The sequence below is a fragment of the Lactuca saligna genome, chromosome 9 (assembly GCF_052625555.1).
Source record: "Lactuca saligna cultivar CGN05327 chromosome 9, ASM5262555v1, whole genome shotgun sequence".
NCBI classification, from domain to species: Eukaryota; Viridiplantae; Streptophyta; class Magnoliopsida; order Asterales; family Asteraceae; genus Lactuca; species Lactuca saligna.
Window position 1 is genome coordinate 9230889 of NC_136425.1, and position 16034 is coordinate 9246922.

Consider the following 16034-nt stretch of genomic DNA (forward strand, 5'->3'; position numbering starts at 1 on the left):
AAAAACATTTGTTTTGAAGGAAAAACATCTTTAATACTTATAATAGAGTTTGAAATCCAAGCTGTTATCACGAACAAGTTGAGTAATTGTTTTTCCTAACAAAAATCATGTGGGCAAGGCTAAGTTTGTAACTTGAGCAGTTTTAACTTTTGATCGGAACTTATTGTATTTGTTTATGAAAAATGATTGGTTATTATCCCTACAAATAATCACATTTATAGCTAAATTGTTCGAAATAAAAAACCTTATTTATAACCGTACCTATAGCTAAAATTGACATGTAAAATCGATATAAGTGAAAACAGAAAGTCAATGGTGGCCTCCTCTCCGATGATAAAATGAACGAATGAGAGAGAGAGAGAGAGAGAGAGAGAGAGCACCTTATCTTCTTCCTTCGTGTTGAGCTGCAAACAACTCCCACCCAAGAAAATAGCTTCATGTCCTTTCTGTACTTCAATAACTTCTGAAGCTTTTACAGGTGCAAGTCAAAGTCGGATAGTTGTTGAGATTTATGTGAAGGTTGTTCATGGTCCTAAGCTTTAAATCCAATACTGTTACAGGAACAAGATCAGAAGACTTGTTTAGTTTTGGTGTTCGCAAAGTATCGTTAGACTGAGTTATTTTGTGTTGATTATAGATTTATAATACAAGCTCAATTGAGTTTGTATTTTGTTTTTCGATTTTTGATTAACGCCGGCGTTTCAGAGGATGAATCATTGTGTTCCTGATTTCGAAGTGGACGAAGATTACTTGCTTCCGGCTTCTTCAAGTTTAAAAAGGCACAAGAAATCAGCAATGTAATTTCATTTGTTCGATTCGAATTTCGAATTATGATTTCTTTGTTCATGGTGATTTGAAATTGAAATAAGGATTCTGTATGAATTAAAGGTTGATTTAAAATTTGAATTGTAGGGGCGATGAAGATATAATGGAGTTGCTATGGCAAAACGGTCAGGTCGTAATGCAGAGCCAAAACCAGAGATCCATCGTCGGCAACAAAAAGTCGGAAACGATGCCGTCTGGCGCCACTCGAGAGATCAGATCCGGTGTTATCGAGGAAGAACCGACGCCGTGCAATCTGTTCATGCAAGAAGACGAGATGGTCTCTTGGCTTCATTACCCAACCGATGACAACTCTTTAGACCTCTACCTTCATAATAACGAGATCATGTATCCTGTTCTTCCTTCGTCGGCTCCGGTCACCACCGCGTCTACCTCCTTACCACCGCCGCCACCGGTAGTTACTATTCCATCATCTCGGCCTCCGATTCCTCCGTTGAAACGCGTGGAAGAGGAACCAAGCCAACCTAAGTTTGCAAATTTCTTGCATTTCTCGAGGCCTAGTAAAGGAAATTTAACCGGATCAGCTCCATCGAGTTCGAACAAGATATCGCAGGCGACGGTTGTGGAGTCAAACAATCGGCCGGCGGCTGAAGCTCTCCAATCTAAGGCTTCACACGTAACGGAGAGTGCCGCGTATGTCTCCGGCGCGAACGTAGGGTGCCGCGGTTTTGGTGGTGCAGCAGGTACATCGATCGCCGGACAGGAACCAGAGACGTGTGATCTCAGCGAGTCCTCATCTCCGGTTACAGGCGGCTCAGGAGCAAGTGCGAGCGTGGAGCCGTCGTCTCGGAAGCCACCGCCGGCGACGGATAATCGGAAACGCAAGGGCAGAGACACCGACGACACAGAATGCTACAGCGAGGTAAACGACAATTACCCTTGTGCAATCATAGACTTGTACATTATTAGCATTAATGATGCAATCTCTAACAGTAACTAATATCTATCTGTTGCTATAGATTTAACAATCAAACAAATAAAATTAGTTGTTCCCATACATAAAATCAGTTATAATTAATTTTTTCTTTGATATTAAATTTATATATTAACCTTCAAACATTAATTTTAAATTTTATTTTTTTATTTTTCGAGTTCAAATAGACACATACGACTTTAGATAGTATTTAACCAATAAATTTGATTAGTAAAAAGTGCTTAGAATATTTATAAATATAAAATAAGAGATTTTAAGTCAACTAACGTCTATCAGTATCTTCTAATAATTATCAATGATTGAAGATCTAATTATGCATTAAAATCTTACTTAAAATAGAAAACAGTTTTGCTAACTTTTTTTTGGAGAAGATCGAATAAGTCGAACTTGTTAATCATTTATCAAGTGAAAACATGGGTTTCTTTAATTCCAAACAAAATTAACTATCAGATACTAAAATTAAACTATGTTAAATAAAAATAGCAATTTTTTTTTCTTTGGAAAGAAAGAAAATTTAAATAAGCTATCACTATACTTTGCTAAATGACGCTTTACATAAGTTTTGCTCAACAATCAACATCTCACTTCTTTGATCTCTATAAATTATGTTGCAGAAAGCATAAAGAATTGCATCATTTCCGATATATGCTTGTCACCCGAGTGTTACGAATTAAAGTAATTTACCATATTTGGTTAGGCCAATAAAATTCCGGTTCGCGTAATTTGAATTTCTTGTTGTTGCGTCGTTTAGCAACAGCACTCAGTCGAACCCATGGAATGCAAGTTTCGATGCACCTTCGGGCTGCTGCAAAATAACGCCGTCTTCACACGTGGTTTTTAATATTGACACGTGTGCCATGTGGGCCACCACAAACTTTAAATCACTTTCATACATTTTTTAGAGATAACATGAATCACGATCTTTTATTTTCATCCATAAAAATTTTCTGCACTATGTGTAAGAATTTTTCCCCATTTAACTGTTGTTTTTATTTATAAAAAAATAAAATAAATAAAAGATGCGTTTTACAGACTATTAAAAAAGTCCATGACGCATTATTTTGTTTCGTTTATTTGGCTTATCTATTTTAGGCATGAACAATTATATGTTCTACAACATAAAAAAAACATTCAGCAGTGGCTGTTTGTTTCTTTACAATAATTGCTACAACATACAAGCATGATCATTATCATCTTACATCATCATATATCTTTTTTTATACATAACTTTTTATGGTTAATTAAATTATATCATTAATGTTTAAAACGAACAATGCAATAGTCTTTCTTTATTACTTACCATACGCATAATCATTTTTTCACTTCACGCACATATTATGGAAATGTATAGTACAAGTTCTGCATGTACAGGTTGTACGTTTCTAATTATGGAAATGTATAGTACAAGTTCTGCATGTTTTAACATTCTAGTCTTACGAGTACCATGTACTTGAGTACATACATGCTTAATTTATAGTTCGATCCTTTTTGTCCTCAGTGCTATTATGCATGTTCAATTTTGTATGCTTGAATTTGGGATCTTGAATGTCAAGTCACCTTTTTCAGATTAAGATGCACGATTCACACACACTTGATTTCTCCATCTTGTTGCTGCATATATATATATATATATATATATATATATATATATATATATATATATATATATATATATATATATACAGCAGGTGAGTAATTAAAGTGTGTTTTGGTGGTAATTTTATTTGCAGGATGCGGAGTTTGAGTATCATGATACAAAGAAGCAGTCACGTGGATCAAATATGTCTACCAAGAGGTCACGTGCTGCGGAAGTACACAATCTCTCAGAAAGGGTTTGTAATTGTGTTTCTGTTAGTTGCATTTTAGAGTCTCTCTCGTTTGTTAATTCATGGTATTTTACGTGAGCAAATTCTTTAAAAATATAGAGACGTCGAGATAGAATTAATGAAAAGATGAAGGCCTTGCAAGAACTTATACCCCGCTGCAACAAGGTACCCACCCTAAGCTAGCTTATATACACATGTTTTCTTTGAGTTTAATTAATGTCTATCAAATACTGGTTAATTTTGTTAGTTTTTTACTTTGACAAAAACAAGCTTTTAGCTTATAAGCCATCTCAAATAGCCTATCAAAAAGCTATTTTTGGTGTCTCAACAAACACTAAGTTGCAATAGGCTACAAAAATTAATTAAGGTCCAAACACAGCCTTAATCTGACTTAATCTAAAATATTGTTTAATCTTGTACACATGACACATCGACTGACCTATATAATACTTGTTTATCATTTCTGAATGCTAGTCTGATAAAGCTTCAATGTTGGATGAGGCCATCGAGTATCTGAAATCACTTCAAATGCAAGTGCAGGTATGTATATAAAAAGATTCCATTTGTTTTTTTTTTTTTTTTCCTTCCATCATATATATTATTGGCTCCATTTTTCCTTTCATACTATACTTACAATCTATTTCTGTGAAAGTTCCAATTTTTTATAATCTATATCTGTATTTACAAATAATTTTCATATAGGATAGATGACATAAAATTATATATAATGCAGATGATGTCGATGGGATACAACATGGTTCCAATGATGTTCCCAGGTGTGCAGCGATACATGCCAACAATGGCCCCCATGGGAATGGGAATGGGAATGGGAATGGGAATGGGAATCGGAATGGGAATGGATCAAGCCCAAGTCGGAATGAACCGCCCCATGATTCCATGTCCAACAATGCCACCAAATCAAGGTGCAGCAGCAGCAGCAGGGGTTCATATGGGTGGTCCACGTTTTCCGGTTCCACCACGAGGGTTTCAAATGCTACAGCAGGTCCCTGTCCCTGTCATGGGTCCCACAGCTGCAAGATCAAGTCAAATGGCTAACGTTAACCCCATCATGAACTCGTTTCCTCCAAACCAACCACGCTTTCCATTCCCTGTAGATCCATATCAACAATACATTGGTCTCCCCCAAACACAATTACCACAACCTCCTCAGGTACAATTACAAATACGATTACAATTCAATCAAAATAAAACGTGTAACTGTAATTCATCCACACCAAATTACACAAATAACATTACCACTTTCACCCACTTAACCAAACGGCTTCTTAACCTCTTTCAAACCGTTAATGGTTTAATCACTTTAAAAAATAGTCAAATAGGTTTAGCTAAAACAATAAAATATTAGTTGAGCAAAGGGTACTGTTTGTGCAGAATCTTACATGCACGCCAAACAGCAACAAAGATGTTAGGGAGCCGAGCCGTCAGTGAAGCGGTAATTAAGAAGCCGATGAGCCTTTTGTGGTGTAAGATTGCCATTTGAAGATGAAAGACGTATGTACGTGGGCTATTTTGCCTAATTAGTGGAGAGGTCAGTTTGGGAAATCACAGGCTCTAGTTAGCCGACTAAATTTTGTAGTTAATTAAAAAGGCCAGATGATGCATGCATATTAATGCATATATATGATATATGATACGTGATATATATGTAACATATATAGTTGACGTGTAAATTATACGATGATAGACATGTTTTTTCTGTTCTATCTAGTATATGCATCAAGGAACCAATCAGAGTGATTCCCCACTTCCAACAATTGAGTCATTGAGATAGATTCAATAAGACCAATTTCTCTAAGAAGAACATTGTGTATATTTATATTATTCATGATGGAAGAAACGTTTTGAAATGCTCTAATTATTTAACTACTCTCTTTTGATTTTAGTAATTTTTTAACAGGAATCCGTAAGCCAAGAACAACGTACTGATAGATGATTTTACACGATTTTTCTTGGAATAAAAATAATCAGATTTCTCATGTAAATGAAAAAGCTGATTTCCAAGGCCTAAATGAAGGAATTTGGGTATGAACTCCGTCTTTAGGGTTTGCCGTAACCTTTCGGTTCATCAATAAACCAAAAAGCTTAACAAACCTCTAATACAATAAAATAAAAATAAAAATTTCAATGCTTGTTTATGGTTATACTAATATCAATTTATAGAGTAAATGAACAAAATCGTATGGAAAAAAAAAAAAAAAAAAAAAAAAAAAAAAAAAAAAAAAAAACTTTATCTGTTAAGCTTGTAAATTTACAAACAATGTGAAAAAGCTTTTTTTTTTTTTTGGAAAAGAATCTTCCCTAACGAGGGTTTCCGGACCAGCTTTCGCGCACTGACTAATCCCCCGCTGCAAACATAAAACTTTGCTTCATGCCCTGGAGTCACTGCAGGCGAACCTCCGTGGCCACAAGGGCTGAGTGGTGCCAGGATTTGAACATGGGTCAATAGGTTATCCACCATATCTTCCACATGCCTTACCAAGTCACCACAACCCAAGTGGTGACTTGTAAAAAGCTTTGAATTAAATGAAAAAGCATACACAAGAACTTATTTTGACTTTATATAGTTTATTTGTGTAAATAAGTTGTTGAAAATGCTTATATTGTGGATGCTATTAATAGATTAAAAGTTAGATTCTAATGAGGTTCGATTGCTCTTTTACATTCAATTTTGTTGTCTATTCCTGTGAAAGACGACTTCTTTGTTCTTAAGAATGTAGCCTTTTTTCTTGTGGGTGGTATTACATGCATGTGATTTAAGAATCTGTGTTCACTTTTAATCCCGGAATATATCCCTTTTATATCATTCGATAGCGAAGGTGTACTAGCAAGTTGACAACTTGATTTGGACCTAGGACTACCCATTTTGGGTTAAGAAGATCTAAATGTGATAGATAGCAAACTTTAAACAATAAACATGTTTTAGATTTGTAAATATACACACCAAGTGTGAAAAATAATAAAAACATCGTTCCAAAAAAAATAACATTATTATGTTTTAAATAAAGGGTTACTATTGTTCTTCATCTTCATCGAAGTGTGCTTTTACTTTTTTATAGGGACAACTAATATTTTAAAGTTTAAAATTAAACAAAATAACTTTAAAAGTAATCATGAAAATAGGATTACAAGAAATTGAGAACTACAAAGAAATAGCCTAATTTTTTTGGGATTTACGAAATGATCACTATTTCCAAATATTTCAGATTTAGATAACATAGTTTTTTTTTTTTTTTTTTTTTTTTTTTTTTTTTTTTTTTTTTTTTTTTTTACCAACCACTTATTAAAACAAACAAAAGTTACCACCTCAAATCTAAAATGTTCAATATCAGCGTTTCTCCAACTAAATGACATATTTTATATTCTTGTATTCATAATTTATTTTACTTTTCTTATGTTCTTTAACTTTTCGTCAAATTTTAGTAAAAAAAAAAAACATTTTCTCGACACTTCGAATGTTGGTCACCATTTTCGGATATGTTTTTGAAATTTTTGATTAACTTTTTTTATGTCCGAAATCCAATATCTACAATCCGAACTTGAATCTGAAATATATTTATTTATAGAAAAATGTTATTAGTGAGTAGTGATATAAAGTTGGTATGAAATTAGTCTAAAATGTTCCATTTCAAGCACATTTTAACAAATCCAAAAAAATGATATATTTTCACATGGTGTCAAATTTCATACGGAAATTATTATTATTATTATTATTATTATTATTATTATTATTATTATTATTATTATTATTATTATATGAGTTCCAGAAAACTTAGAATCATGTTTTTTACCTATAATTAAAAATAGCTAAATATTAGAAATCTTAAGAGCCAAAAATGTTGGAAACAGAGTCAAACTAAAGAATTTGAGCTTGACTATTTAGCCAAAATGACATAGCTTGTTGATTATTTGTCAAGACATTGCGATAAATAGGGGTGACAATTTATTACACAACAAAATAAAATTGGGACAAAATTGAAATTTAATCGTATTCGGTGCAAAATCCGACACGAAATTGATACAATTTAACATTTGTTTGTTATGTTTTTCGTGTTGTGTATGATTGATTATCAATTAAATAAACTAATTATTATGTTATGTTATCTTTGTGGTGTCATGTTATGTTTATCATTTTTTAATTGATTCATTTTTATTTTAGTAAAAAAAAAACATGACATCGTGTTGTGTTGTGTTGTGTTCGGGTTACGTAATATATTGACTTGTCGTGTCTTGTCAGACAAAAACACGACATGACTGTCCGATTTATCACCCCTAGTGCTAAGAGACTAAGGCTTTAAATGCCTATGCTTTCTATTTATGCTCGTGAACAAGTACAAGAACACATGGAGAAAAAAGTGAAAAAAAGAAAATCGGAGTGAGAACTAAAATGACAGAGACAAAACATATCTAAGGGTGGAGTGTATACTTTCTATCAACCCACTACTACATTAGTTTTTTTATTTTCTCTCTCTTCCATTTTTCCCAACCCAAACCATATATTTTTTAACTCACTCAATCCATTTGATACATCATTAATTTTTTATTTAATTAAATTAGAAAATATAAAACAAAATAAAAGATAATATTTTTTCTTTAAAAATAAATTTTTGCTATTTTAAAAAAATAAAAAATATATAAAATAACATTATGTAGAAGAAAACTAAACTTCACATGACTAACTACTAAACAATCGATGACTAAAGCGGGTGCGAACTAATAAAAAAAATCAAATGCCTTTTTAGGGGTTGTACATTTGTAACATCCGGTCTCCCATGTATATTATTTATTTATTTACTTTTGAGATCTATTGAGCAACTCGACGAGTTGGTGCCTCAACTCGTCGAGTAGAGACTTATTGACCACATGGGTTTAATAACTTTAACGCCCGTAGATCCGAGCTAGTCAATTTAGAGATAATAGGGGTCGAAAATGACTTTTCGAAAAAAGATTATGTAGAATAAATAATTTTAACCAAGTTGTAGAATATATCTCAAAGGTTCTGTACCATATAAAGAACATCAAAATCCGAGTTATAACGAAGAAGTTATGACCCGTCGAAGTTTCGCGACGGAACCGGCACGATACCGGGAAACGTAAATAGTAAATTTAAGATAGAGCGAGATTTAGCCTTAGCGATCTAAATGAATGTCGTAGAACACGTTAAACCGAAAGCGTCCATAAAAAAGAACGCCCAAATCTGACTTCGTATGAGTAAGTTATGATTTTTCGAAGTTTCAGATTAGGAGTGTACAGTCCGAAATTCGAATATTAGATCGAGCGGTTTTTAGCCGACACAACCTAAACGAGAATCGAAGATCTCGTTATTAGTAGCATAACGATAAAAGGACAGATGAAAATGGACATCGGATGAAGAAGTTATGAGATTTTAACGGACAAATCTTGTCTCGGCATGTTAAAAATATAACTTTAAAAATAAAGTCAAAATTAGCCGACGGAGTGTAAACGAAAGTTGTAAAGTACGTCTTCACCTACGCGTGGATATAAATAACATCAAAAACGGAGTTCGGATGAACGAGTTACAAATTATAATAGCATATTTACGTATTAAAATAAAGTATAAATCACACACACACACACACACACACACACACACACATATATATATATATATATATATATATATATATATATATATATATATATATACACACACACACTAGCCGTTTACCCGCGCAAAGCGGCGGACGACAAATAGTTTGTTTCGACATTTAATTTCTTTTCGATGAAGAATGATTATTTTCAATTCAATGATTAGTTTGTTTTAGGAAACATATCATATTAAAAATAAAAAAATAAAAAATCATGAAATGACCAAATTATAGGGTGTTGAGTATTTATTTGGATGAAAAAAGATCTGGTCAAAACCTTGGAAGAGAAGATTTATAGGAGTTTGTTTAAATTTTAATATTATTTTATTAGTGATTAGTTGTATAATTAGCTTAATCATTTGGACGTCTTAAAAAAATATTATTATTTTATTCAATCTATTTTTAGAAATAGTGGGATTTGTTTTATAAGATAGTATATATATATATATATATATATATATATATATATATATATATATATATATATATATATATATATATATATATCATTAGAAAGGTATCGACGATGCGGTCATTATAAGACTAATGTTGAGTTCTTTCGACATTAGTTTAGTATAAATATCGTTAAATCGATTTAAAATAGTATTATAAAGGGGTGTTTAGTTGTTTATATAACTAAAAGTCATTAAGTAATTATGGAGGGTAGTTTTTGAAAATTTAATTAGTATAAATAAGAGCCTTGGGCTCTCATATTTTTTGCACCATTCTCTTGATTCAATAGTCTTTCTCTTCTTATCCCCCGAGCATTTCGGTCCCTCGTGATTCGACTTCTCTTTCTGTAGTTTTAGTATAGTAAGGTGAGCGTTGAAGCGCTACATGAATCTTTCTTAGAAAGATTCAGCGACGAAGTTCTGCCCCTGCAAAGTCCGACTCCTAGCTAAAATCCCCTTGTAAGTAAGCTATAAAATTAGTATTGTTATTATAAATTTATAATAAATATTTGAGCTATTATTATGAATTATATAAGTGTCGTTATAGTATCTTTTTAACTACTCACGGTACGGGGAATTAAGTTTAAAGGGCCGCATAGGGTTGTTAGATTTCAGAAGTGTTATACGCCAAAATGGTCCTGCCCTCCGGTGTTTTATGTCTGGCCCCTATCTGTACATAGTGGTTGGAAAGTATTGTTTAAACGCTTATATAATAATAATAAGACTAATAATTAGTCTCGGTAAATATTAGTCTAAAATCTAGTGGTAATAATAGTAGGTTTCATCGAAGAAAATTATTTTAAAGTAAACGAAGCGCTGTCCGAGTACCGAGTCACCACCTTCTCAGGTGAGTGCATAGTTACGCTCATCTTACACATAGATATGAAGTATTTTATATAAACTACGTGTTATGTGTGCATATTATCTTAATACTTGTTGTCTATGTTGGATGAACGTTTTTTATATATATGTTTTATATGATTTGAACTGTATATGTATTTTAAATATACAAGTATGTTGGGTATGAGATGGTTAGATGAATGATGAGAGATAAAAGATGATGTGAGTAAACATTGGCAGCTATAGACTTAGTGCCTAACAAATAACATCGGCAGCTATGGACTTAGTGTCTATTGGACAAACACTGGTAGCTATGGACTTAGTACTTGTTAGGAATTGGTAGCTATGGACTTAGTACCTATTAGATAAACACTGGTAGCTATGGATTTAGTACCCAACAGCTATGGAATTAGTGCTTTACGAACAAGCATTGGCAGTTATGGATTTAGTGTCAGTGATATAACTCTGGAAGCAAAGGACTTCAGAATGAACGAATGCAGGATAGATGACTCTTAGGATAGATCCTTAAGAGTAAAGAAGATAATAAGGATGGGTAATTGGGTCGATTGTTTGATTGTTTAAACATAATAATATATTATTGTGGGTTGAAAACCCTATGTACTCACCAAGTTTCCCAACCTGACCCACTCAGTTTATTTATATTACAGGTGTTGAGATGAAGTCACATTACACTGAGAGATTAAAGAGATGTAGATCACTAGTGTAAATAAATGTAAGTTCTGTTTATACTTATGTTTCTGTACTGACGATGACATCCCAAATGTTTTAAAACGAAGTAAAAATACTTTTCTTCGAAAATGATTTGATAACGTATTTATCATGTTTTACTGGGAACAAATTCCGCAACATTTTTATTAAAATAGGTACTCTGATTTTTATAAAGCATAAACAAAATCGGTCTTTCATGGCCGTGAAAATGGGGATGTCACAATAACCGACTTGACGAGTCAGGGAGCAGACTCACTGAGTAGGCATTATGAGATGAAACCCTAAATCCCCAGGTTTGGGGCCTATTTAAGGAAACTTATGTCCTCATTTCCGCCTCACCAGTTGCCCAACTCCCCTGATTGAAAGCCTAATCGGCCATTGAGCTAAGAGAGAGTGTTTGAGCTAATATTGAGTGTTTTGGTGGATCTTTTGGAAGGAAATGAGTAAGATACAAGCCAGGAACGAGGAGAGGCTGTAGGATCTAGCATTTCTTCATGTGGAGCTTCTACGGAAGGTAAAAAGCTTACACCTTTCTCATCTTATTAGTTAGATCTCATGAGTATGGAAGTTAAGGCTTTTACCACCTTTTGTTGGGATAATGAGTGCACGGAGTCTATTAGGAGGTCTAGACTTCAGATCTGGACCTTGTGAAGTCTAGAGAGTCCAAAGGTTCCATCTTTATTCATCCATATAAGAGTTATTGTGCTTAAACACCTTCTTAGAGTTGTATTGGCATTTTGGAGCAAAATATGCCATGCATGAACGTAAAGATCGAAGCTTTACGTGACATTCTAGCCTTAGGAGCCTAGATCTAGAGTTTGGAGTGGTAGATTTGCATTAAAATGTCTGAATGAGAAACAGACTTAAGGGACTCGAAAAGTCAAAGAGTTGACTCAACAAGTCGGCTAGGGTTTTCCCCGATGAGTCTGGATATGGGTAACTCAACGAGTTGATGAGACAACTAGACGAGTTAATTTGGATTTTCGCGATATTTTCAGAAGAAACAAGAGGACTCAACGAGTCAGGTAGATGCACTCGGCGAGTCAGGTCAACTTGGATTGTTGACTTGAGTGTTGAATTTATGGTTTGGTCAAGACAGGGATTATGGGGACAAGGGAGGGGTAAAATGGTCTTTTGCCCATCTTAAGAGTTAGAGAGAGAGAGAGAGAGTAACCTTCAGTTTATTTTGAGTATGAATAGAGTATTGATTAGAGATCATTATCCTATGTGTTAGGCAGAGGCTAGTTCGAAATTCGTGTACGAGGTTGTTACTTGCTTGCTTATGAGGTGAGTCTTCTCACTATACTTACCTAGCATGGTAATCTAAGTTGTGTGATCAGAGGGTCTTATGTGCTTACATTGAGTATTATGATATCTTGCATTATGTCTATGTGATTTATGTTGTGTTACTCTGAGCTTACTGAGTTAGGACCGGAGAGTCCATCTGAGTTGTGGGATTGGAGGGTCCCACTGAGACACATTGACCGGAGTGTCTTATTTGAGTATAGCCATGAGAGGCTAATGAGATGTGTGTGGTATTTTGGGGAACTCACTAAGTGTGACACCCTGTTATTTTCTATCATGTAAAAGTCAATAAAAGTCAACTCAAGTCAAACATATCAAATTAAAGTCAAACTTATTGATTTGTTAATTTAATAAAGTTAAATTAATGTTTTGATACATTTAAACACTTAGTAAAAGTTTTGTTTAATTAGAAGTGAAAATCTAAGAAGAACTGAGGATTCTCGCTAGGACCAAAAACCTTCGCATGCTTTTCCTTCTTTCTTTCCTCGGATCGGAAACCGTTCGCAGCCGCAAATGGTTTGCAGTCACAAATGGCTTTCGATCGTAAACCATTTGGACCACAATCTACGAGGCGGTTTCTAGAAGGCTTATCTCCTCAGTTTCTGCAGCCATATCTTCTCGGGATGAGTTTACGGCCGAGAACACTCGCCTCGGTTTGAGTTCCCAACCGCAAACCTTGCCTCAGGCTGTGTTTATAGCCGAAAACCAATCCCTATATATATATATATATATATATATATATATATATATATATATATATATATATATATATATATATATATATATAAAGTCCGAAATTATCCCTCATTTCTTGACATTCAGCCGAAAACTCTAACTTTTCTCTCAACTTCAGCCGAAAACTCCCCCCTCTCTCCTCAAGAACATGTGAAGCCTCCCCTCTCCTCTTAAGAACATACGAAAATCACTTGATTCTTATTAGAATCTTCCAATTATCCTTCCTTGATCTTGTAAATAGTTCACAAACACCTTCTAATCATCTTATATTGGGCCGAAAACACATAAAAACACTAGTTTTCACGAAAAACGCGAAGAACATGAAAAAAACACAATTAATATTCCAAGTATTATTGTAAGTCTTCTTACGATAATTAAGCGTTGTTTAACACGTTAAACATTATTATAACATTTAATTTATACTTAATTTTGATATTAATATAAATTAAGATTCGAGTTTTGTCACAAGTGCTAACTTGTGGATTTAACTCTACTGCACCGTATCATCAACTGGAAATTCACAAAAGGTGAGTTCATACCCCTATATTTTTATGATTTTTAAATTGTTTTAATAGGAGGGGGATACAAGTAAAACACAAGAAATCTTGTGTTTTAAAATACAAATTGTTTATTATATTTTGCTATAATAAAGTATTGTTAAACATGAAATTTACTAAATACATGAAATTATCGTACTATTGGATTTACAAAACATGTTAAAACACAACATTTTTCACAATGACACGGAAACAAACTGGTAAAGTATAATAGGTATAGTTTATGGAACAACGATACTAGTTTACCAAGTTCAGGATAAACAAACTGATAAAGTATAGTTTACGGAACAGAAAGAACTATTTTACAAAGTACAAATTTAACAGATAAACAAAAAGGGTTTTCAATTATTACTCGTAAAAACGTTGAAGCAAGTTGTGACGTGTAATTATCTAAGTATAGGTAAAAATCTTGATTTATAACCAGAATCTCTTGTAGGGAGAGCGAGATATTTGTATATAGATCTATTCGGGACTTAGAATCTCATATCCCGACTGTTAGCTACAGTCAGGTCGGCAGGCCTGGGGTGACAAATGTTGTTAACATTCCAACGCCTGAAGAATGTTGCGATTAGGTAGTTTGGGTCAGTATGGTTATAAAACTCACAATGAGAAAACAATGACATATTTACATATAATACAATATCAAATAATCTTATTTGATTATAAACTTTATATACGGATTTCATAGCAAATGTACCTTTAATGTTTTATTTAAATGGTGAAACAATATTACATTATTTGCTAGTACAAAATTTCCGGATTTACATATAGTCACATGGAAAGTAAAACATCATATTATTCACTAACATGATACGAACAGAGATCTAGTAAACATACATCGAGTTTCCAATTATTTAAGTTTATGATTACCTACTGTATTCGACAGTATTATATATAATAAAGATCTGATAGATAGTAGAGTGTTGACTTCCGCCTCATTTTGTATTCATTTTTTGGTTGTGGGCTTAGGGCATAATCATTCAGTTGATTGTTTGTTCAATTTTAATTTTATATAGTTAGTATACATTAAACATAACAAACTATCAGAACCTTGAGTCACAAGAGTTTTAAACATAAGAAACTAATACTTTTAGTACCATTACAGTTAACTCTGTAAGTATTTAGTGAATACGGTAGGTTTATTTACAATAAGAATTTGACATGCTGTGGAATGTGTGGCTTTCCGCCTCATTTTTGTTGGATTAGTATCTAAGTCCATAACTATTTTGGTATGTACGTGACCCGATTATGATCATGGTCCTTTTGGGTTGCTTTCACCATAGCAATATGTAGGATGAATTAAGGAGAGAAATGATCAATTATGATTTATTAATATATTATAATAATAATATATTAAAGGATAAATCATAATGTTTAATTAATATTAGTCAAGAATTAATTAAGAATTAATTTTGTGGCTAAAAGAGATTAATTAAACTGAGGGGACTGGAATTGTAATTATGAGATAATTGCAATTGGGTTATGCATTGCCTTGGAATAATAGGTTGGACGAATTCTATGGAGAAGCCCATTAGAAATCGTCCAAGGCAGGTTCCAGAAGGGGTCCATGGGCTGCTTAGGGCTTAAGCAGTCAAGTTAGGGTTTTCTTGTTTGATAACCCTAATTGCCCAAGTATATAAGGAACCCTTGGGCACCAAAACATGGCTAACACTTCCTTTAGGGTTTCCAGTCATTTTTGGTGCCTCCCCTCTCTTCCCTCTTCATCCAAGTTGCTTAATGGTGTTTGTGACTCTATTAGAGGTGCAGCACTTGAGGCACTAAGCTTTCTGAAGCCAAGGATTGATTAATTGAATGAGAAACTGACTTAAGGGACTCGACGAGTCAAAGAGCTAACTCGACGAGTCGGCTAAGGTTTTCCCCGATGAGTTTGGACATGGGTAACTCGGCGAGTTGATGAGACAACTCGACGAGTTAATTTGGATTTTCGCGATATTTTCAAAAGAAACAAAGGGGACTCGACGAGTCACATAGATGCACTCGGTGAGTCAGGTCAACATGGACTGTTGACTTTAGGGTTTGGTCAAGATAGGGATTATGGGGACAAGGGATGGGTAAAATGATATTTTACCCATCTTAAGAGTTAGAAAGAGAGAGAAAGAGAGAGAGAGAGAGAGAGAGAGAGAGACAGAGACAGAGTAACCTTCGGTTTATTTTGAGTATGAATA

The 16034-nt window shown here is 33.6% G+C and overlaps 1 protein-coding gene across 2 annotated transcripts; it reads left to right on the top strand.

Moving 5' to 3' along the window:
• Positions 1 to 271: 271 nt before the first annotated feature.
• Positions 272 to 5487, top strand: LOC145014534 (transcription factor PIF1-like). Of its 2 annotated transcripts, XM_078972924.1 has the most exons (8): positions 272 to 519; positions 706 to 797; positions 913 to 1705; positions 3508 to 3609; positions 3703 to 3768; positions 4078 to 4143; positions 4337 to 4774; positions 4996 to 5487. In XM_078972924.1, exons 2-8 carry the CDS (start codon positions 709 to 711, stop codon positions 5050 to 5052), a joined length of 1611 nt encoding a protein of 536 aa, XP_078829050.1. In that variant the 5' UTR covers positions 272 to 519; positions 706 to 708; the 3' UTR covers positions 5053 to 5487. The 2 variants fall into 2 exon arrangements, with proteins under 2 accessions (XP_078829050.1, XP_078829049.1); XM_078972923.1 differs by having other exon boundaries at positions 273 to 797.
• Positions 5488 to 16034: the final 10547 nt, after the last annotated feature.